The sequence below is a fragment of the Cucumis melo genome, chromosome 5 (assembly GCF_025177605.1).
Source record: "Cucumis melo cultivar AY chromosome 5, USDA_Cmelo_AY_1.0, whole genome shotgun sequence".
In the NCBI taxonomy this organism is placed as follows: Eukaryota; Viridiplantae; Streptophyta; class Magnoliopsida; order Cucurbitales; family Cucurbitaceae; genus Cucumis; species Cucumis melo.
The window spans coordinates 1,803,216-1,825,077 of NC_066861.1; the positions used below are offsets into that span (position 1 = coordinate 1,803,216).

The 21,862-nt window shown below is 33.7% G+C and overlaps 4 protein-coding genes and 1 long non-coding RNA gene across 9 annotated transcripts; 2 read left to right on the forward strand and 3 right to left on the reverse strand.

Moving 5' to 3' along the window:
* Positions 1 to 584: 584 nt before the first annotated feature.
* On the forward strand, positions 585 to 5,468 carry LOC103491432 (NDR1/HIN1-like protein 1). Of its 4 annotated transcripts, none has more exons than XM_051085127.1 (3): positions 585 to 3,334; positions 3,458 to 3,578; positions 4,963 to 5,468. In XM_051085127.1, the coding sequence occupies exon 1, from the start codon at positions 808 to 810 to the stop codon at positions 1,444 to 1,446; it is 639 nt and encodes a 212-aa protein (XP_050941084.1). In that variant the 5' UTR covers positions 585 to 807; the 3' UTR covers positions 1,447 to 3,334; positions 3,458 to 3,578; positions 4,963 to 5,468. The 4 variants fall into 4 exon arrangements, with proteins under 4 accessions (XP_050941084.1, XP_016900705.2, XP_050941085.1 ...); XM_017045216.2 differs by having other exon boundaries at positions 3,458 to 3,530; XM_051085128.1 differs by lacking the exon at positions 3,458 to 3,578 and adding an exon at positions 4,035 to 4,118.
* A 694-nt stretch (positions 5,469 to 6,162) lies between these two features.
* LOC103491428 (transcription factor E2FB) lies at positions 6,163 to 13,025 on the forward strand. 2 transcript variants are annotated; one of them, XM_008451366.3, is made up of 14 exons: positions 6,163 to 6,657; positions 9,584 to 9,773; positions 9,982 to 10,047; positions 10,134 to 10,219; positions 10,295 to 10,383; positions 10,489 to 10,543; positions 10,927 to 10,979; positions 11,064 to 11,114; positions 11,214 to 11,262; positions 11,367 to 11,432; positions 11,507 to 11,583; positions 11,761 to 11,986; positions 12,383 to 12,449; positions 12,554 to 13,025. In XM_008451366.3, exons 1-14 carry the CDS (start codon positions 6,472 to 6,474, stop codon positions 12,685 to 12,687), a joined length of 1,395 nt encoding a protein of 464 aa, XP_008449588.1. In that variant the 5' UTR covers positions 6,163 to 6,471; the 3' UTR covers positions 12,688 to 13,025. The 2 variants fall into 2 exon arrangements, with proteins under 2 accessions (XP_008449588.1, XP_008449589.1); XM_008451367.3 differs by having other exon boundaries at positions 6,164 to 6,657; positions 9,988 to 10,047.
* A 519-nt stretch (positions 13,026 to 13,544) lies between these two features.
* Positions 13,545 to 15,236, reverse strand: LOC103491427 (uncharacterized). Its single transcript, XM_008451365.3, has 3 exons — positions 14,734 to 15,236; positions 13,928 to 14,110; positions 13,545 to 13,843 (listed from the first exon to the last, which is right to left on the reverse strand). Exons 1-3 carry the CDS (start codon positions 14,968 to 14,970, stop codon positions 13,685 to 13,687), a joined length of 579 nt encoding a protein of 192 aa, XP_008449587.2. The 5' UTR covers positions 14,971 to 15,236; the 3' UTR covers positions 13,545 to 13,684.
* Positions 15,237 to 15,997: 761 nt separating this feature from the next.
* LOC103491668 (probable CCR4-associated factor 1 homolog 11) lies at positions 15,998 to 17,245 on the reverse strand. The gene has a single exon (XM_008451719.2). The coding sequence runs from the start codon at positions 17,061 to 17,063 to the stop codon at positions 16,266 to 16,268; it is 798 nt and encodes a 265-aa protein (XP_008449941.2). The 5' UTR covers positions 17,064 to 17,245; the 3' UTR covers positions 15,998 to 16,265.
* Positions 17,246 to 20,564: 3,319 nt separating this feature from the next.
* Positions 20,565 to 21,425, reverse strand: LOC103491426 (uncharacterized). The gene is made up of 2 exons (XR_538068.3): positions 21,239 to 21,425; positions 20,565 to 21,148 (listed from the first exon to the last, which is right to left on the reverse strand). It is a non-coding gene; the product is annotated as an uncharacterized LOC103491426 (long non-coding RNA).
* Positions 21,426 to 21,862: the final 437 nt, after the last annotated feature.

A 21,862-nucleotide genomic window follows, 5' to 3' on the forward strand; every position in this document is an offset into this window, starting at 1 on the left:
TCCATAATTATTAAAACTCTTCTAATTGCTACTTATTTTATGAACATTATTATTGGTATCATTAATATATTATTCCCTCCTAGCTATATGGACGTATTAAGATAATACACACCTTTACATGTTTTAATAATACTATGATTTTGTATCTTTAGGTTAACTTTTAAAATTTAGATGCAACTATAGATTTGTATAAGGTGGGTTCTTTTAATGATTATTTTGTTTGTTTGGCTAGAACTTATCTTTTACTTTACAGTCAGAATCACAATCAAAATGACAACATTGACACCTAATTGTTGGAGTAAAATTATGGTCATCATGTGTTACGTACCTTTATATTTATGTTTATTTTTACTTTTGTTAGCTTGTGGGATTGGGATTCAATCTCCTTAGTGAATGTCTTAATTGCTTGTTGAGGGTTATGCCCAAAAGTTAGTTCAACTCTCATCATCTAAGTTTTCTTTTATTTCGTTACGTAGTTTCAATTATAAAAGACGGTACCATGATTAATCATATGATCCAATAATGTAAAACTATATATTATAAAGTGTATAAGCATCTTTCCATGAGGGAGATAAGGTAAGGCACACGCATATACTCTCATTATATCCACCAAAAGAAACACCAACTGAATAATGAATATACCCTTTTCTTCGTCTTCTTCTTCCACTTTGGCCCTTCCAACTTTATCACTTTACACATCTCCTCTTCTATTTCTTTTCCAAGTTCCCCCAAACATTATTATAAATACTCTCTTTCCCCATCTTGATCAACCCCATGTAATCACATTATTTATCATCATCCCAAACAATGAGCGCCAAAGATGAGAAAGATTGTGGCCACGACGACGACGACTACCAACAATTCCTCCGTCGTCTCGGCATCGTCCTCCTAATCTTAATCATAATCGTCGGCATTATAATCTTCATCGTCTGGGCCGTCCTCCGCCCGTCAAAACCACACTTCATCCTCCAAGACGTCACCGTTTTCGGCCTCAATGCATCTGTTTCCCCAAATCTCTTATCCCTCAATCTGCAAGTTACTATCTCTTCACGTAATCCCAACGATCGCATTGGCATTTACTATCTCACAATGGATGTGTACGGCGCTTATCGTGGCCAACAAGTTACACTTCCTACGCTTCTCCCTTCTACGTACCAAGGCCATCGCGATGTCGTCGTTTGGTCTCCATTCCTTAGTGGCGATGCGGTTCCTGTCGCTCCCGACGTTGCTATGTCGTTGCAACAGGATCGAAACGTTGGAGCTGTTTTGTTTAATGTGAAGATTGATGGGCAGGTTAAGTGGAAAGTTGGGACGTGGATTTCAGGTAGGTATCATTTGAATGTTAACTGTCCGGCGTTCATTAAGTTTGGGAACCCTGATCGTGCCATTGCCATTGGTTCCGCTATGAAGTTTCAAATTGTTCAAAGCTGCAACGTTGAAGTTTGAACTTTTTTTTTGTTTAATTAAAGAAATTGTTTTAAATAACAAAACTATTTCAAAAGAAAATATATTTTAAAATATAGTAAAATTACTTTACTATATTTTAAAATATTTTTTTTTTGAGTAAGTTTTGTTATATTTGAAAACAATTTTTTTAATTAATTAATTCAATTTTTTTTCTAAGTATTGGAAATGAGATATTGTATGTTGGTATTTTGGGTAAGTTATAGAGAGGAAGCTCTCAAGAGATTAATTAACTAATTAATATAATGTAATCTAAAGCACAATATAACTATAATTAGTCCTCATCTACTTTCTTTTGCCTTTGGATTAGAGATTAATTAATAATATATTATATCATGGTTTTGATTTATTTGTTTTTTAGAGCAAATAAGTTTGAAATTTGACATTTTAATATATAAATACGTATACAATCAAGATGTTTGTAGTTTGAATTACTATTTTTATATCATGATAAAAAATGGAATATCATCGAGTGGATTGGTAGTTGAAAATTAGGTTGTATTCCTACCCTCGTTGAATTGGAATGAGGTTGTCACAATATATATATACATGTAATTCCTTCATAATGATTATTGTAGGGTTTTGGATTCTCAAATACTTATACATCTTAAGCCTCACGTTCTTTTTTACAAAAGTAAGCTTATAAACACTCGATTTTCCTTCGAATTTTAGAATGAGAGAATTGCTATGGATTATAAATACATCTTAGGTTTATGAAAATATATTATAATTAAATTAATACATATTGACAATCATGTTTAAGAGTGGGTTTTGCTTTATTAATTTAGGTCATGAGCAGATATTTTGAATCATACCTGTGGAAAAAAAACATGCGTACGACATCTAATTTCATAGTTTAATTTAATCAACTCAAACATAATTGATATTATCTTCTATGAAATAATATCAAAGATACTCATAGATGTTCGTATCTATCACTGATAGACTATAAAATTTTGCTATATTTTTAAATAGTTTTTAACTTTTTTTTTTCCTACCTCAAATTAAAACAATAAGGAAAGAAGAAAAGTTAGACACAAGTGGTTGATAGGGAAGGGGAAGCTTCTGTTCTGTTCCTACCAAAAGGAGATATGGCAGATAAACTAAATCTAATTGACCATTTCTCTATGGTTATATACTTTGAAAAAAATATAAAGAGAAAGTGTAGTTGGAAGAAACACTGCATCCTTTGAAAAAAGGTTTAAAAGTTAAAAAGAAAATGAGAGAAAGTTGTCATAAACTTATAGGGATTTTATCTTGACTCATAGCTATATTTCCACAATATCATATTCTTCTTATCACTAATGTAATTCAATTCATGCAATTTTGTGTAGGCAGTTTCGTTCTAGACAGTATAAAAAATTATATTTGATCTCTTCATGAATAATAGTAATAATAACAAGATGTGAAGTTTTAAATCCAATTAACTTTTACATAATTTTGAGTATAAAAAATTTGAAAAAACTTATTCAATTACATTAGGTTGTATTTGTTCCCACTAGACCGAACTATCGATTAATAAGGTTAGAGATTTTCTTTCATTTACGCATAAAATTTAATTGAATATACCAATACTCACAGTATTTTTTTTAAAAAAAGTTATTTTAGATGACAAAATTTAGGAAAATATTAGCATTTATTTACGACGGATCGAACTAAACTACTATATGTATAATATTTTATAAATATTTTGGTTAAAATATAGTATAGTTTCGAAAATATTTACCAAAATATATCATAAGGAAGCAAAGGTGAAATGGTCTTTTCGCGTTTCCCGTTTATTTCCAATTCGAACAGATAAAATTGCCACCGTGCGACGTCCGTTCACGTCACTTCGATACCGCCAATCCGGCTGCGAGCTACGACGAAGGTGAGTACAAAGTTATCTTTCTTTTTTCCGGCCGTCCTCCTCGGTTTGTTCTTTGGTTTTACTGTTTTATGGGTGTGCCCCAGTTTGTCGATTCTCTCTTTTCTTGTTGTCGTGAATATTCAGAATGGCGAAGAAAAGAATCCATACGCCCATTTACAAGTAACCACTGTTTGTGCTGTCTGCCAGAAAAATTCAAGTATTCAGTACCATTCTCTTTTTGGGTTCTGTTTTCTTTCTCATTCCAGTGAGAATCCAGCGTTTTCTTGGAGAATTTTACTCTATTCAACTGTTTTCTCGTGCTTTGTTTCTTCTATCTGGAAATTTAGCTGTTGTTTCAATTAATTAGATTCGGAAGGAATTTGATATGAATGGATTCAGAATTGTGTGCCAATTATAGTTCATATACATGTAGTGATGAGAATTTTGGCATTGGGTTAGGGTTTTTGAAAGTTTGATTTTTGTCGGTTGCCTTTGGGTCTGTGGTGTATGCTTGTAGGCTGTATGAATTCAAGTTATTTGTATTCTGTTTCTGTTTGGTTAATCACTCCCCTCCAACACATTTTTGTATTCTGAATCATCTGCCTTTTGTTGTGGTTCATAATTCATATCTGTCAAGTTATGGAATGGAAGGCAAGCTAGTTTTGAGGACTCCATCTGACTAGTTACATGTTTGTTTGACAATTGTTGAAATGTATTGCAGGCGTTGTCCTTTTCTTGATAATTGGCTATTTTCCATCTGAACATCTCTTGAATTGAGATGTACTTCAGTCTGCACACTTCATGAGTTTGTGTTATTTCTGTACTCCATTGTTTATGATTGCCTTTGTATGTTGGTAAAATTTTATTTTTACTTTTAGTCCAATCTTGTGAACATTAAATATCTTGCTGATGTAGTTGGTTTTGCTCTTAGTCTGCTATTTAATATTTTGCTCTTTCCAAAATCACCAACTTCAAATGTCAAGTCAAGTGTCAGGCCTGGGCTGATGTGAATTCTTCTTTTTCTTTATACACATACGTGCAAGCCTTTCATGTTATTTTGTTGTCATGCTACTAGTTGCTATTACTATGAATGACTGGCAAGAGAGTTTGATTCCGTGCCTTGGCTTGAATGTTCGTCCATGCCAGTGCATGGATATATCATATATGTATGTGATAACTTCACGATTCTTTGCTCTTTCAGATGCGTGGTGTCATTTTTAAAGTATTTTTATTCTAACCATCATTAGTGTGCACAGCTTATCAAATTATTGAGAACCTTCATCATACGAATATGTAAAGAAACAATAATCATGAGTTGGCGTTATGGTAAATAGGGAATATGACATTGATAAAGGGCTAAAAAAGGTCATGGATTCAATTCATGGTGGCTAACTACCTATCTAGGATTTAATATCCTACAAATTTTGTTGACGTCCAAATGTTATAGGTTCAAGTGGATAGTCTCACGAGATTAATCGAGGCATGTGTAAGTTGGCATGGACATTCATGGTTCTTAAAAGATTGAAACATGTAAAAAAACCTTTGTTTTGAGAATCTATCGTCTTTGCTATAGGCTAATCTTTTACCTTATCTGTTATTTCCTAATTGTTTGCAGAGACTTTGCTTTGATATGAGTTTTGTGTTTTCAGCTTCTTTGGCTAACCCTACATGGGAAACAGACCCGTGAAGCAACCACAGGAAGAAGTTTTCTTGAAGATAGTACCTCCTTTGGACCAAACATATGTTAGATGGCTAGCTCGTGATCTCGAGAGGATTCATGGCTTCACCCCGAGAAATCCTCGTGCCGTGAAGCCTCCCGATCACTACATAGAGTTCATGCGCTTGAATGGATGGTTGGACGTGAGCTTAGATGATCCAGATCTCGCACGTTTACTCAAATAGCCATGTCTTACAAACTCGAAAGTGTATCATTGTGGACATCTATCCTCTATCTTCTTATAATGTTAGTTCAAAGACTCTCCAACTGTCATTTGGAGGTAATCCTGTTTATGTCAACCAGTTGTCCATTAGCAATTTCTGTTAACAGGAATTGTGGAATAAAATTCTATGGTGTTGCCAAACCATCACCTCAATTCGATATTTGTAATGTCATTATTACTTCACATTAGTTGAAATTTACCATTTTCTTTTTTTATATCTAAGGCAAATTATATTAAATTATTTGAAAATATTTACAAAATATAATAAAATTTTAGTTTGAAATTTCTATCGATATCACTAATAGATAAGAACGTCCCTTTTATGATGGTGGGAAAAAATTGGAAAGAGAATATTTTTTTTTTAAAGAAAAACCAAAAAGTTATTCCATATTTCGGAATTACTATGTGGATTCCTTTTGAAATAGCCCATTTAAAATTTGGGCCTAGGATTAGATGGGAAAAGCCCATTTAGGAAAGCCCAAATACTGGCGCGTAGTGACGGTAGAGATGAGATTGGGAAAGCCGCCGAGTTTATAGGATGATGGGGACGCGTTACGCGCCAAATAATCGCCACTCAATTTGCCCAACAAAAGGCGCGCATCGCCGATTCGAACGTTTCTTTTCTTTTTTACTTTCATCGAATTCCACTTATACCCTTCTCTTCTCTCTTTATATGTCTCTCACAATATTAATAAATATTCCATCCATCCATCCTTCCTCCAAAGTTTAGCTTAATTAATCCCTTCCTAATTAATAATTAATCACAAACAAACTCAATCAATTTAATTAATCTTCGGTAAATTCCTTTGCAACAGAAGTAAAATGTTATTATTTATTTATTTATTTATGTGTATATATTCATTTATATATATATATATATATATATATATATATGTTTTTTTTTTTTTCTTTTTTCTAATAAGCGCTTCCCTCCACATCTATATCCGAACCAAGTTCCCTCCCTTTCAACCTTCCCTCGTTTTCTTCTCTCTGAATCTCTCCGGCGTTTCTCCATTTCTTCTGAGAATCCAAAACCTCAGATCTCTCTCATCTCCTTCTTCTTCAACAATTTCTCTTGCTGTTGTATTCCCATCAATTTTCCCCAATTGTACCTAAAACCCCAAAACTCCCTCCATTTTCCCTCTCTTTTCTCTGACCTTCAAAATCCATATCCGCAATCACTCGATCTTTGCTTCCTCTTCTCTTCTACCTTGCTCTATGTCGGGTTCTCGACCTCCTAACTCCTCTGGACACCTTCCTGACCAGATCATGCACTCTCTTAAACGCCAACTCCCTTTCTCTTCTGTGAAACCACCATTTGCATCTCCTGGGGACTATCACCGCTTCGCTCCCGACTCTCGACTCGCCGATCAAGAATCTGATGCTATCGTAGTCAAATCTCCTGTGAGTTTGTTTTTCTTGTTTTTATTTTACATGCATATTTCGTTCATTACTTGTGTTTCGATAAGTAACATTTTAGGACCTTTGTGTTTGTGCTTTTAGTTTGAAATCAATAACTGTCTGCTTACTACGCTTTTAGAGGATCTCATGAATTTAAGTAGTTGGGAACTTGGGATTAGTGAAACTAGTTAGTTACAGTGATTTGGTCGTAATGAGGTTGAGACTGTGTAGACCTTCAATTTTAGCTTAATTTCGGTTACTTTGTTTTTGTTTGTTTTCTTTTTTCTTTGGGGGGTGTTTTGTGTCAGTGAATTAGATGAATTATGCTGTTATCACCTTCACGTGTCTTTCTGCTCTACCTAATAAAGTGTTATCGAGTGTCTCAGTCTCCCTACATTCTTGATCAGTGTCCTTGTGATCAGCATAAGTCATTCTCTTTCAGAACTTTCTAATGTTCACTGAGCAAACTAATTTTCAGTTTTCACTGAACTCATTTGGTTCTTTTGGTCATTGGGTATGTTGATCAGCTGCAATGTACCCTTCTTCAGTTTAGTATTTATGCGCTTGAAGAATTACCATTGTTAACCAATATTAGTAGTTGCCAAGCTGGAAGATACCCCCAATTTTTCCTATAGATAGGCAAGACGAGTTGGTAGCCACAATGTTAGAACCTTGATGCAAATAGATGACACTCGGTGAGATTAAGTTTGTGAATTGTGAGTACTTTTCTAGAGATAATATGTTCAATCTGTGGTGAAGGATGTTCTTCTTCAATAGTAAGTTCTCAATTATGATTATAGTACTTTACCGATGCTGGATACTAATAAATGATGAAGATAACTATCTCAAAGGATAAGATCATAATGGTGTTAGCTGACTTGATCAAGTCATGCAGTTGTATTTTGAGTTGATCTAGTCTATCTTGGATATGGGTATTGCTTAAATTATTGTGGTTCAGTGGTAAAAAGAGCCAGCAAGAAAGACACATCCCGTTTCCCTTGGTTGTAGGTGTTCATCAATTCTTCAAAGGGCTGCATCTTCTGATCCTCCTTGGTCAATAATTTTTGTATCTTTAGGCTACTATCATATGTATATAAAATTATTTTAAGAACTTGATTGAATTGCTTTTGTGCATGGTTTGAATAACCCAGGCTCTAGTACTCATTATTGTGTACTGTATAGTTTCAAGAATATCCTCTATGTATGTTAAAAACAAAATTCTAGACATTTGTAGTATGCCAGGGATGTGAATCATTTGAATAGCTGATGTCTCAAACTATTACACTCTAATAAAAAAAAGGATGAGTGATATTTTATTTTTATTTTTGCTTATACTGAATTAGGTTTCTTCATTTGAGGTTTTTACTAGTGTCTAAAATGTGGAAAAAGATGAATCACCTTCCATGTTCATTCAACGGCAACAGAATAATTGAGCTAACGAGAACATAACAGAGAATTTTCCCATGAGAGCTGAACAGTCGAGCACTTCCTAATAATTTGTTTATATCTTATCTTCAAATATGATGTTTATGTTTTATTATTTCTCCTCTGTTTCTTCTTCTCTTGTTTCTTCCCCTTCTTCCCCTTTATGTCCAGGGATATTCATTCTTAGAATTTTGAATCAGAAGAATGTTTAGAGGATGTTTGGAAATTGTTCTAAATGCAGTTTTTTTTATTGTTTCTAAAATAATTTTTTTAAACATATTAATCCTAGATAGGGCTCGAGAAGGATGTTTTAACTTTGATATTTTCTTGTAGAATATGCACTCTTTAAAGACCTTATTTGCAAATATACCCTTGTTTTCCTATGCGATGATGACAATCCAATTTTTATGAACAATTGAACATTTGTCATTTTACCTAATATAACCTTAATAGAAAACTAGATAAGTAGTAGCATTAACAGACTTAATGGCAATCATGGGAATCTTTAAGTGTTTATGGTGGTTGTAAATTGGGGTAGTTTTGATGTTGTGGTATTTTAGGGCATTTATAAAAAGTTCTTATGTGGGAAGGTTGGTCAAGTGGAAATCCCCGTTGGTGGAGTATTTGCATGTCTCAACCCTGGTCCTTCTCATTTATTAGTTTTTACATTTAAAAAAAGTGGTACTTTCAGTGTTGATAGAATCAATAACTCTTGAGCTCAGCTACAAATGATCCTCCCATACATTCTTAAAGATTTTATTGTTTATTGATCATCCATTCAGAGACAAGTCTAAAAGATCTTTCCTGCCCATGCTTTCTTAGCGACTCTTTGGAGGTTTGGGAGGAGGGATTCTTAAGGTTAAAATAGGTCTTGCTGGATCTGGATCTTTGGGATTTCATTTGTTTAAGAATGCTCTTACCAAATCTTTGATTGTTATTTGTTTGAAAGGCTTTCTTTGGCTTTGGTTGGGAGGATGCGCTGTAACCTACGAAGAACATGGACCATTGGTTCTTAAAGCTTGGAAGCAGTTATAAAGCTCAATATTATTAACAAAGTTGTGCCACTGCTTGATAATCCCACATGCTTTGGGCTCCATGGATGTAACAGATATTTTTCATCTTTTTAGATGATTTGCTAGGTGGGAATTACTTTAGGCTAAATAGACAACAACTTGTATCTGAGTAGCCATCATTAGATGTTAATAGAGCAACTGAGATCGTATATGCATTTTGGGATAAAATTTTCTAGACTATAGTCTGCGTGGTAGGTGCTGTATTTTCCTTTTTTTCCTTTTTCTTCTTTTTTTTTCTTTGGTCTCTAAAGTAATAAGTGAAATTATTTCTTTACCCAGTTTGTATGGCACTATATTTTGTTTCTTATTAGACCTCTATAGCAATAATCGTTTTCTTATATTAAATGTGTGCTCTCACTTTACGTATCAATACAGTATTAGGTGCATATGTTGCTATGTTTGTTTTTGTAATCTTGGATCCTGTCTATCAGCAATTGAAGCGGAAGAGTGAGGTAGCAGATTATGAAGCTGAGTCAACCGATAGAGCAATTGGTCCTAGATTTGCTGAGGTAGTTAACAGTCCCCATCAAACACCTGTATCAGTCAAAGGAGGAAAGGGAAGCAAATCAAGGCTTACAAAATGCAGTAGATCAGGGCCACAGACTCCCATGTCAAATGTTGGTAAGTTGTACATCATACATGCTGGTCTCCTTGGTTTCAAGTTAAAAACTCTCTGTTAAATATCTTCTTCAATTCTTGTTTCTGAGTGAATGAGTAAGGTGAAGCTCCTTTGTTAAAGAAATTGCATCATTTGTTATTTAGGCAAAATTTTTGGCTTCTTCCACTCTTTCTTTCACAAAGCTATTACATTAATGAGAAAATGTTTAAGTTTCAGGTTCACCTTCTACAAACAATCTTACTCCAGCTGGTCCATGCCGTTATGATAGTTCTCTTGGTAGCTTGTTACTCCTGATGACTTTGTTGTAGCTGTCATATATTTCCTACTGTTGTATGTTCCTAATTTTAGTGATTTTCATCTAGGTCTTTTGACAAAGAAGTTCATTAATCTGATTAAACAAGCGGAAGATGGTATTCTTGATCTAAATAAAGCAGCTGACACCTTGGAGGTTTCTGTGTTTCTAGAACATTACAGGCTTCTCTTGTGAAGTTCAAGAAACTGACATTTATTTTTGCTTTAATAGGTACAAAAAAGACGAATATATGATATAACAAATGTCCTCGAGGGAATTGGTCTTATAGAAAAGAAACTTAAGAACAGAATTCAGTGGAAGTATGTATCATGCCATAAATTTCTTTTGAATTTCCATTGCATAATATTAATTAGCATCGCCTTTCCTGTAAAGCTACTTATTACTTGAGTAAATTGATTGATTAGGGGGCTTGATGTCTCAAGGTCAGGGGATGTTGATGACAATTATGCTGATCTACAGGTATGCGTTACGAGAGTTGCTATTGAACACTGCTGCCTATTATATGAATGAACTTTTATTCTATGAAAAAGAACAAATTTGTGTTTGTTGGGTGGAATGCAAGCATGAAATTTGGAAAGCATGTAACTTTACTGTATTTACATGCTGGTCTAATTGTTTATCTAACTAAATCTTCATCTCGCGTGGGGATATGCTGATTTATCCGCAGCATTATTTTTCATAAACATGATGACCACTGTAAACATATTCAATTAATATTCTATCCCAACCTTGCTCTTGACGTTGGTAAATCTCTTTGGAGAAAGTCTTTGTTTACAAATCCAAAAAAAAAAAAAAAAAAAATCAAGCTTTCAGATAAGCTTCAACCATAGTTACATGTGCAGGCAGAAGTAGAGAACCTTACCATGGAGGAGCGTGGATTAGATGAACAAATAAGGTGGTTTAAGTGAATCTTTAATTCAGTCTTTAAATGGAAAATTGTGTGCCCCTGTTGTCATTCCAAGGCTTTTAATAATTGCAGAGAGATGCAGGAAAGATTAAGGGATCTCAGTGAAGATGAGAACAACCAAAGGCAATAGCTTTCACCAAAATTTCCTCCATAATGTTATTATCTATTATTATTATTTTTTAATGTAGAATTTAAAAGTGCTATGCTTTATCTAATGTTCAGGTGGCTTTTTGTAACCGAGGAAGACATCAAGGGTTTACCTTGTTTCCAGGTTAGTTTATCACATATGGAGGTGATTGGCAAGAAATTTGAATTTTTAAATATAGAAATGTTGCTCCGTTTTCTAATTGTTGTGTCTATATTTTGTATCACCAGAACGAAACTCTTATAGCTATTAAAGCTCCCCATGGAACCACTTTAGAAGTCCCAGATCCTGATGAGGTAATTTAGAAGCTTAAGGAAGAAGCTCTATTCATTTAATATATCTTCCAGTCACCTCTCCTGCCATCTATCAGGCTGTTGACTACCCCCAAAGGAGGTACAGGATAGTCCTCAGAAGCACCATGGGCCCCATAGATGTTTACCTTGTTAGGTAACGTTTTTTTCTTTTTTGGTTGAGAAATGTTTGGCACTGTACTGAAACATAACACTATCAATGGCCTATTAATGAAACAGTATTAGGAATTGGTTCACAATATCCCCCTTTGGTTATAATCAATATCCTTTTCCTACTACATCTAAAACTATGACTTGAATTTCCATTCTACAGTCAGTTTGAAGCGAAGTTTGAGGAGATAAATGCTGCGGAAATGCCCCCAAGCTTGCCGTCAAGTTCAGGATTGAATGAAGCACCTACAACAACAGTAGTAACAGAGGATACTAGGGGAAAGGAAATTGAAACGCGGGAGCAAGACGTACACAGAATGTGCTCCGATCTAAATGCATCACAGGACTTCGTGGGTGGAATTATGAAAATCGTCCCCTCGGTTGTAGATGTAAGTCTAATTTTTCAAAAAAGAGATTGGGGAAAGGATGAGGAGGGGGGCTAATACATCTAACTCTACTTATAAACAATAATTCGTGAATTGGGTAATGGAGAAAACAAAGGCACACCCAACACATTAGTTTCTAAGAATTGGTTGGTTCCATTTGAGAAAGGACTTCATGCATGGAAGCATGAACATGTTTCCATCCGTTTAAGTGAGTCTATATTCTAGAAGATGCCGTCTCTATAAAACCATAAATTAGTATCTCCTGCAGCAAGCTAGTTTTACTAAATGACGAAATGAAGGATTTCCGAGGGGGAAAATATTTCAATTTCATTATATAGTTTATTTAAATTAAGGATGTAAATCTTGTGAAAGCATCTGATGTTTTTGTTTCTTATTCAGAGTGATGCTGATTACTGGCTCTTGTCCGATGCTGATGTTAGTATCACTGACATGTGGAGAACTGAACGTATCCTCACAATTTAAATCTATCAGCCTTCGTTGCACTTATGACTTTTTCCCTTCTAATTAATATTCAAGTGATACTGCATAATACCTTGACCCTATATGTAGCCAGCGTTGAGTGGAATGAATTGGGTACATTTCATGAAGATTACAGTATAGGCACCGTCAGCTCACCCCAAACCCAAACTCCACTTCCCAATGATGCACCTGATTTGCCTTCTACTAATCCTTCTAGTAGTTGAAACTGTAAAGGGCATCTGATGGTCAACACTACGGTCGTGCAAGAACTTGTATGATGATGTATGATCCTCATGGTCCTTACTTAGACTCGGGGACTGGACCAATGAACTCAGTTAGGAACCAGACTCCATGATAATTCCTAGAGAAGCTCCTCTACCCAAAAAAGGCTAGAGAAGAAACTGCTGATGGGAAGGGCTCCCTTGTACAGTTTTAGTACAAAAAAATGTGTAGTAAATAAAATAGTCATTTCTATGCATTGTACAATTCTTTGTTCCATGATATGAATAGCATGTGCAGGACATTCATTCGAGACAGACAAGTTTAGTTTCGGTTCAATTTACCTCTCATGTGCAAAAAGCTGTAGTCCTCTCGAGTTGAATTGATTTTCTTAGTTCCTTTGGGGCCTAGAAGTAGTTATAATTCAATTTTCTAAAGTTGGGAGAAAGGGCCAATTCTAAATTGGTTGAATTACACCTGTAGTGTATTAACTCTCTCGTGTTGGTGTCAGACAAGTTCTTGAACTCAGTGACTATTTAGTCATTAACAAATGGATGCGAGTTCTAAAACCCATATAACTACAAGATAATTGAACAATAGAAATAGGTTTTGCCCCATTTTCTGACACTTGGAAGGAATTTGCTCTTTTATTTACATCATCATTAGTCAAAATGACTTAATTTTCTTATTTTTCCTCTTCTTTTTCTCGATTTTCGTTTCTCTTCATTCTTCATTCATTCATTCATGTCGCCTTTCTCCATGTTACTCGATACTCCATTTGAAAATGGTTGGAACTAAATGACCAAGTGATTGTGTAAAATCATCAATCTTAAAGACTCCTAAATGCTGGAACCATTAGCTATGATTCAAAAAGGACGTGTACATTATAACTCATTAGTATACAATCTACATGGATTAAAATTAAACCCAATATACACTATCAAGTAACTTTAGATAAGAACTCTAACGAATAACTTTGTAGTCTCAAAGTAAGACATTATACTAATTCTCTTTCTCAACTTTCTTCCCAATCCAACTTGCAACAATTGGAGTGAGAGCCACTGTTGGAGGAAACCTTATCGGAGAAGCAGCTTTATGTGCTGCATATGCCAAAGCAAATGTTCCAACTTTCCCTCCTGTCTCATCAGTTGAAATTCCTACCTGCAAAGTTTGAAAAACAAAAACAATTTCCTTTATGAATCTATCTGATCAAACATCCAAAAAACCCATCCTAAATTGCATTACCTTCTGCAGAAGAGCTTGAACGTCGACACCGGCACTGATGAGCGCATAACATAGAGAGAAAGAGATCAAGGATAGAGTTATGGAGGTGGCTAAATATGCACCCCCATATTTCGCTAGCAACTCTTTTGCTTGATCACCCTTTGATTTGTTTGTCCCTTCACCCTCCTCCTTAGAGCTAAATATCTGTACAATTAACATTCATTTCATCTAAGCACAGACAAAACCAGTATCTTTCCTAACCCATGTAAAGAGATCAAGGATAAAGAACCCATCAAATTGCAAGAAATGTGTATGTCGATTATTCTTTGTATTCTTCTCAACTTCTTTCAAATTGTGAGAGGGTACTAATAGCAAGTACATTCATTACCACTACAAATTATGTTCTAGTCAATTGAACTTTTTGAGGAATCCAAGGTAAGAACTAATAGGCTTTTCCTTCTTTTTATTTCTTTAGAAAAACCTTCATTGGCAGGCATTTGGAAGTCAAGTGGTAATATTAATTAAAGCCATGACAGAACCAGGGGAATTCTGAACAGAAGATGAAAAAATTGAAACAACATCATTTGCTAAACTACAAACAGACCCAAAAACTTGAGTTGATGGGTCGTTTATAGAATGCTCAATTAGTGAAAATCAATACTGCTACTAAGGTGGTTAAGCTAATGGAATATGGTAAGTTCAATTATATCAATACTTCCTAAGGTCCCTTCATAAAGAAAGAGCAAGGAATATGAATGCGTTCTAAGTTATAAGTTGCAATAAAGTTGATAAGATATGGATAGAGAAGAAAAAGACGAGAAAGGTACCTTCCAAAGACCAGCTTCAAGTCCGTACTTCTTGGTAACTTCATCTGCAGAAGAAGAGGAAGATGGAGATGGGCGATCGATTTCGCCGGTTTTCTGTTTAAGGGCTTGAACCCTGAAAGGTTTGGAGTTGAATTTGAGAGGTGGGTTAGGAAAATTGAAATGAAATCTGAAATTTGGATGAGTAAAGGAAAAGTTGGAAAAAGATGAAAAGGCAATTAGAGAAGAAGCAGTTGCCATTATCAGAAAATCAAAGGTCGGGATCTCAAGACATAGGCTCTGAATTGAGAGTTTGGGTTTAGAGAGAAAACAAGGATCCCACAAAATCAACAGAGAAAGAGAAATTTATGTGAAGCATTATAAGCCAGATATTTGCTTCCTAGCTTAATCGACTGTCGTCACCACCGTTGTTCTTCACACACTTGCAAACACAAAAAGTTAGCTAAAAAGGTGTCTTTTTTCCTTCTTTTTGGCAATCATACACTAAAATTGAAGTGTATAACTCTAGTTTGCAGTTTCAACTTATTATAGTTAGAATCGTTCTTGTGTATTAATTTTAATTAAATTCATTTTGTATTCTCTTTTTCCTTTCTTTGACAGTGTGATTGTAACATTTTTTAATCAAATATTTTATCTAAACTCACTTTAGCAACGTTGAGTTAAACCATTTAGCATGGAGTCAATTCTTTAGGGATTGTATATCCCTAGGATTAGAGAGTAGTAGATTGGGCTAAGCTCATTCCATCTTTGACCGTGATATTATGATACTTCTCGGATTAGGATTTTCTTAATCATGCTATTATGATAATACTATGATTAGGATCTTCTTAATCCTAGTATTATGATAATACTTGTTCTCACTTCCGTTTATCCTCTTCCTCACACTCACTTTCTATTCTAATCTTTAGACTATTATAAGTCACTCCTCGTCCTGAACGCATACTTAGAGTCAATAGTATTTGTAGTTACTTAGTTAATTAGCGCTAACTATCACAAATATAGTTACTTCCTACAATTTTCTAATTTAATCTTATTCTTGTAATATATTTAAGTGCATAACTTGATAACAATTTTCTCTAACCTCTTCATTAATTCTATCGTTATTCTTAGTATACACTTGCATAGAAAATCACAACTTAAGTTTTTCCAAAATGAGCATAGTTCACAAATAGTATAAAATTGTGTTAATGACAATGAATGTTTTGTGATCGATAATAAAAATATATCATTAATACAAACCTATCTAGTAGTCTATCACGAAAAGATATATCGAACATCTTTTACGAGTTAGATGTAAATTGTATTGTACTATATTTACCATTATATTAAATGTGGAAACACTTGTTGTACGGAAAAGCCCTACAGTCAGTAGACTGGCAACCCATACATAATCAGTGGGCCGAACCAACGTTGAGCCTCAACGGAACAAGTCCATTTATTTCGTGGGCCATAAGCCCAATATATATATATATAGATATATAAAATTTGATGGAATAAAATAATAAATTGAATATTATTTTTATATAAATAATAATTTAATAAATTTCTAAACCAAACAAGACGCCGGCGTGCTTCTCCGGGCCATCCTTTGAGAAATAAACATCCCTCATCTTCTTAAAAGCTTGCCATGTGAGGAGGGAATCGGAACCGGCCTGATGGGATTTCCCAACCGCCCGCTCCAAATCAAGCGTCTTAGCAACCCGATCCAAACCCCCGTATAGCCCATCGCAGAACCGCATCATGTGCTTCACGTCGTAAACTTTATTCCCGAACAACTTCCCCAGAATGTTCAAGAAATCGTGTAGCCGTGAGGGGAGTTTGGTCCGAGTGAGAATCTTAACTAAGTAACCAAAGTCGTAGGCGCTGTGAAAGGTAACCCAAGTAAGGGAGTTGTTACATAAAAGACCGGATGACATCAGCAAGTCGGCGAACTGGGAGGAGCAAACCCCATGAGTTCTGTTGCGGTGGAAATCGATCCCTTGTTGTTTTAAGAGCTCGATGGAAGCCGGGTTGTGGGGGTGGCGTGCAACGTCGAAATCTCTAAAATTGAACTCCCAGATGAAGGAGTTTTTGGTGCCAAGTGTGGGGAGGTTGCCGTCGGCGTCGGAGAGAGTGAGACCGAGTTGGATTAGGTTGAGAGCGTCGACGTTGGACTTGAGGAGGAGGTAGTGATCGGAAGGGTGGAGAGGGTGGCGGTGGAGGGTGGGGCGGATGAGGACGCCGGGGAATTCAGTGTCGATGGAGATGAAAGGGTAGCGATGGAGGAGTTGAGTGATGAGATTGAATTCATGAAGGAGATTGAGATCCCAGACCTGACGGGTTTGGATTAACATAGTTTGAGAAGTGGGAAATTAGTTATTATAATTTGGGGGAATTGAGGATTGTGCTGTGTTTATAAAGATGAGAAAGAAAGGAATTGAAAAGGGTTTAATTTGATTCTTGAGTGGAAATGGAAACTGTGGGATGAAGGTGTTTGAATGTTCAAAATTGAAAGGAATGGACGTAGATGCTTCTCAATTTAGCTTTTGCCGTCTTTCCATCTGCTTTCCTTTTCTTTCCTTTAATCACGTTTGTTTACCTTTTCCAGTGCTTCGGTCACTATTTTGTTTTCTTCTTACCTAATTTAATTTCTCTCTTTCTTTTCTTCTCAATCACCAACACTCCAAACCCTATATTTTTTAAGTAAAACATTCCAACTTCTTGTTGAATTTCGATACATAAACTTGTGGATTAATAGAATACACATTCTTTCCTTTTTTAGTCTCTTTTTAACTCTACTTTTTATATGTTTTAGAATATTTTAGTTTCAAGTAAATTTAAAGAAAAGAAAAATAAAAAGGTGAATTACTGAAAGTAAGTGTAATGGGGTTTGTATTTTGTTAGAACCTAATAATACAATATTGTTTCGTTTTTTTAGAAAGTAGGATAATGGTATTGGAAAAAATGGTGTGTTTAATTAAGATGGGAGACACGTGCAGAATGTGCTTCATCTCAAACCACTTTTATCTTATTCTTCACAAGGCCAAAACGTACGGCAGCAATAAATCATAACAAATAAAAACAATTAAGACCATAATTAGATTAGATTATTAATTAATTAAGCTATAAGAATGTATTGATTTGAGGTTCAAAAAGGTCAAAATGAGTTGCCTCCCAAGTCAACCGCCAAAGTCAAGTCAATAGCTTCCTCCATTACAATTCACAATTCAATTGACCATTATATATATATATATACACACACACACATATAGTTTTTTTCAACATAAAATTCTCATTATTTAAAGTTAAATCATATAATCTGCAGCCTACCCCATTATATAATAATAAATAATATACACGTTTTTTTTTTGGTATCTTTATATATATATATATATAGATAAAGATATTATAATTTTATAATTATTTGCGTTCCCACTTGCACTTCCCACTAAGTTCTCCACTTGGGCTCCGCTGTTTTTTCAGCTCACAATTATCCCTTTTTATATATATATATATATATATATATATATATATATATATATATATATATATATATATATATATATATATATATATATATATATATGAAAAAATAAAATATTTACACCTCACAACAAAAACTCATTACACAACAAAAATCCTTTTTAACAATTTCACCTTTCCTTTTTAATAAAAATATATATTATAAATCAACCCAAAATCCTACGTCGGTGAAATAAGGAGTTGAATGGTACCAAAAGCAAAATATATATGATAGGAAGGTTGTTTTCTTGGTCTTTAACGTTCGAATTTATTTGAAAAAGTTATTTCGAGATGATATAATAATTATGGTCAAACTATATATATAACTGCATACCCAACTTATTGAATAAAATAATGAGTTGGTATAGTTAATGAAGAAGAAGTCATGAATTAAATTATTATCGTCACGAGAGATCCAATCCAAAAAATAAAACTCACACCCATTTCTTGCACAATATATATTACCAAACTCACGATTTTTCACTTCATTCATTTAATGTCAATACACATTATATCAAATTTCACATTTAATATAACTTTTTTTTTCCTTTTATATATACTACATATATTCAAAGTCAGCAATAATTTAATAAATTTATTGATATCTTTTTCAATTTTTCTACTTATAAATTAAATTCATTCTCAAAAAATAAAAATATTAAAAATTGAATTTTGATGTCTACACACACACACTCCCATCGTCATAGATAGTGTAATTAATAATTGAAAAACTTCTAGAAGGGAAAAAGTGGGATTCTGTACCTTTTTCTGTAAATCTCTACACTATATATATATATATATATATATATATATATATAAATATATATATATATATATATATATTAGCTTTTTCTTCTTTATTCATATTTTAAATTTAATTACTGTCTTTAAATTTTATAGACTAAGGTGGTTTGTTTGAATATAATTAAATGCATACTTCAAATGTAAAGATCAAAACTGTATTCTAACCCATCGTAAAAGGAAATGTAGTTAAAGAAAGGAAAGAAAAGGAAAGAGAGAGAGAGAGAGAGAAGTAGAGGATGGTTAGAATTTAACGGTATAGCAGTGGTAACAGTTAAAATGGCAGTCTCTGTTAAACACTAACACGTGCTCCTTCTTCTTCACTTAAATCCTCCCATTCAATATGCCTTCCCTCCCTTCCTATTTAATACCCAACTTTCCCTTCTTCTTTCTTTTCTTTTTTCTTTTCTCTTTTATATACGTACATATATACATATTAATTGACTTGTACCTTGTTCATTCAAATGTGAATTTCACTGCATTTTAACATATAATCTCAATTTCATTTTATTGGATCAAATATACCCATTTGAACATGATCAGAATGAGAGGGATTTTTTGAATGTGAAAATCGAGCTCATGGGATTATGATTGGAGTGAGGATGTCACCCTTCTTCTCAAGTCTTTTTCATATGCCTCAACCACACCTTCTTCTTTCTCTATTCAATACCCCTATCTATCCATATGTATGTCTCTTTTCATCTAATTCTCAGTTCACTACAAGATATTATTATGTACTTCCTCTTTTTTTTGTTTATATTTATTTGTTAAGGGCTGAATAAATAAATTAATGGAAATGTTTGAATGAAATTATCTGTGGAGATGATGCATGGAGCTGTTTAATTTCTACTTCAACAATTCAAACAAACATGGATTTCTTAATATCAGTAATCAGGGAAGAAAGAAACTGTATACGATTTTCAATTACACTAGTAATAGATAAATTAAAACACACATTTATTTATTTATTTATTCATGAATATGTGATACATACCGTTTGGCTTCAAATTAAGTACGTGTTTTGGACTTGGATCAATAGAAAAAGAATTTATCACGTCATAAATTTCGATTACACAATTGGATAAGATGTACAAGTATATATCTTGTGTCTAGAGATAATTGTAAACATATAAAATTATTAAATGTGAGTGTGACTTTACTTTTAAATAGGTAAATAGGTTGGATGCATAATTGAAAAGTTGAATGCTTTCAATAACTATCACATATATTATTTGAGTTATTCTTTAAAATAATTCACCTAACATTTTAATGTTGGTATGGTCAATTTTGAACTTAGAAGTTGAATTCTTCCGCTGTCAAAATAAATATATAATATAGTGTATATATATATATATATATATACAGTATACTCTCCACCTTTGTAACCATCTTTTCAAGTGGTTTGTTCTCGAACAATGTGTATGGATTCCATTATCCACGTACACACATGAAAAACTCAGAGAGACAGCTACATGTTAATTAATGGCAACAAACATCAAAGACAATACTATACGGAGAGAGAGAAAGAGAGATAGAGAAATTAAAGTGAAAATTTCAGCCCAATTCATACAGAAAGTTAATAATCCATCCTAGGTTTCATGGTGGACAACATTTTAATTTATATATAATAAGATCTCACACCAACCAAAATACCAAAAAGAAAAGAAAAGGAAAGAAAAAAAAAAAAAAAGAACAACTTGACTAATTAAAGTTAAGAAATGTGATGAGAAATAAGAAAGGAAAAGGAAAAAGAGTACTTAATTATAATAATTTGGATATGTTGGGGTAACTAGGCATGATGCTGTGGTTGTTGCTTGAAGAAATCAAGAAACACGTTGTTCTTGCATTTTGGGCATTGGGAGCTCTTTTCTGTCAGCATCACATACATGAAACACCCCGGACATCCCACCAACATCATCGATCTTGTTATTATCTCTTCCAATCTCCCACCATGCTGATCTTCTCCTTCACATGACAAGCACGAATCCCCAGATCCTGATCCCGATCCACCAAATGTGCTCACCGACGAAGACGAAGACGAAGTTGTAGGCGACTGGTTCAAGTTCACTCTCAACTCCACCTCTGCCTCGCTACTTCTCGATCTCTTGCTCATTTTCTAACAACCAAAAACAAAGGGGTTAAAAATAAATAAAAATTGACACTTATAGGGAGTGAATGCATGTGAGAGATGAGCTGAGAGGCTTACTACACACAGGGTTTGTGAGTTGAAAAGAAAAAGAAAGGAGTGGAGAAATGAAGGGAGAGGGAAAAGGGAATTAAAAAAGGAAAGGGATTTATGATGAATTTTTCAAAACCCAACTGCATAACACAAACTAAATAATGATCAGAGAAAGGGAAGGGGGGCCCTTGGAAATTTAATTCATTCAAAGTTTTATCACTTATGCTATATGGGAGATCATGGCATATATATATATACACACACATTATTGAGATATTATTATCATCATCATTATTATTATTATTCAATAATATATATCTTCAATTATATATTGGATATTACTCTCCATATTTTCTTAATATGCCCCTAACCATTATTCTTTCTTCTCAACAACAACAACAACAATAATTATTATTATTTATTTATTTATTTATTTATTTTTCTTCTTCTTTCAAACTTCGCCTCAAATGATAATAGATAAAAATATTCAATTCATGGATAACAAATAAATAATAAGAAGGAGTAAGAACAACTAAAGTTAAACTAAATATTGAAAAAATGAATTAAAATAATTACAAATATAGTAGTAGACTATTATTATCTATTATTAATTAATGGATGTTTACATTATCTAACAATGATAATTTTTTA

What these genes read in the sequence shown, in the direction of transcription:
- LOC103491432 (XM_051085127.1), top strand. Translation starts at nt 808, where the DNA reads ATGAGCGCCAAAGATGAGAAAGATTGTGGCCACGACGACGACGACTAC.
- LOC103491428 (XM_008451366.3), top strand. Translation starts at nt 6,472, where the DNA reads ATGTCGGGTTCTCGACCTCCTAACTCCTCTGGACACCTTCCTGACCAG. An exon ending in ACAATTATGCTGATCTACAG is followed by an intron (nt 10,544 to 10,926) that starts GTATGCGTTACG and finishes TTACATGTGCAG; the next exon opens with GCAGAAGTAGAGAACCTTAC. An exon ending in GAAGATGAGAACAACCAAAG is followed by an intron (nt 11,115 to 11,213) that starts GCAATAGCTTTC and finishes TCTAATGTTCAG; the next exon opens with GTGGCTTTTTGTAACCGAGG.
- LOC103491427 (XM_008451365.3), bottom strand. Translation starts at nt 14,970, where the DNA reads ATGGCAACTGCTTCTTCTCTAATTGCCTTTTCATCTTTTTCCAACTTT. An exon ending in TTGAAGCTGGTCTTTGGAAG is followed by an intron (nt 14,111 to 14,733) that starts GTACCTTTCTCG and finishes TTAATTGTACAG; the next exon opens with ATATTTAGCTCTAAGGAGGA. An exon ending in TTCAAGCTCTTCTGCAGAAG is followed by an intron (nt 13,844 to 13,927) that starts GTAATGCAATTT and finishes CAAACTTTGCAG; the next exon opens with GTAGGAATTTCAACTGATGA.
- LOC103491668 (XM_008451719.2), bottom strand. Translation starts at nt 17,063, where the DNA reads ATGTTAATCCAAACCCGTCAGGTCTGGGATCTCAATCTCCTTCATGAA.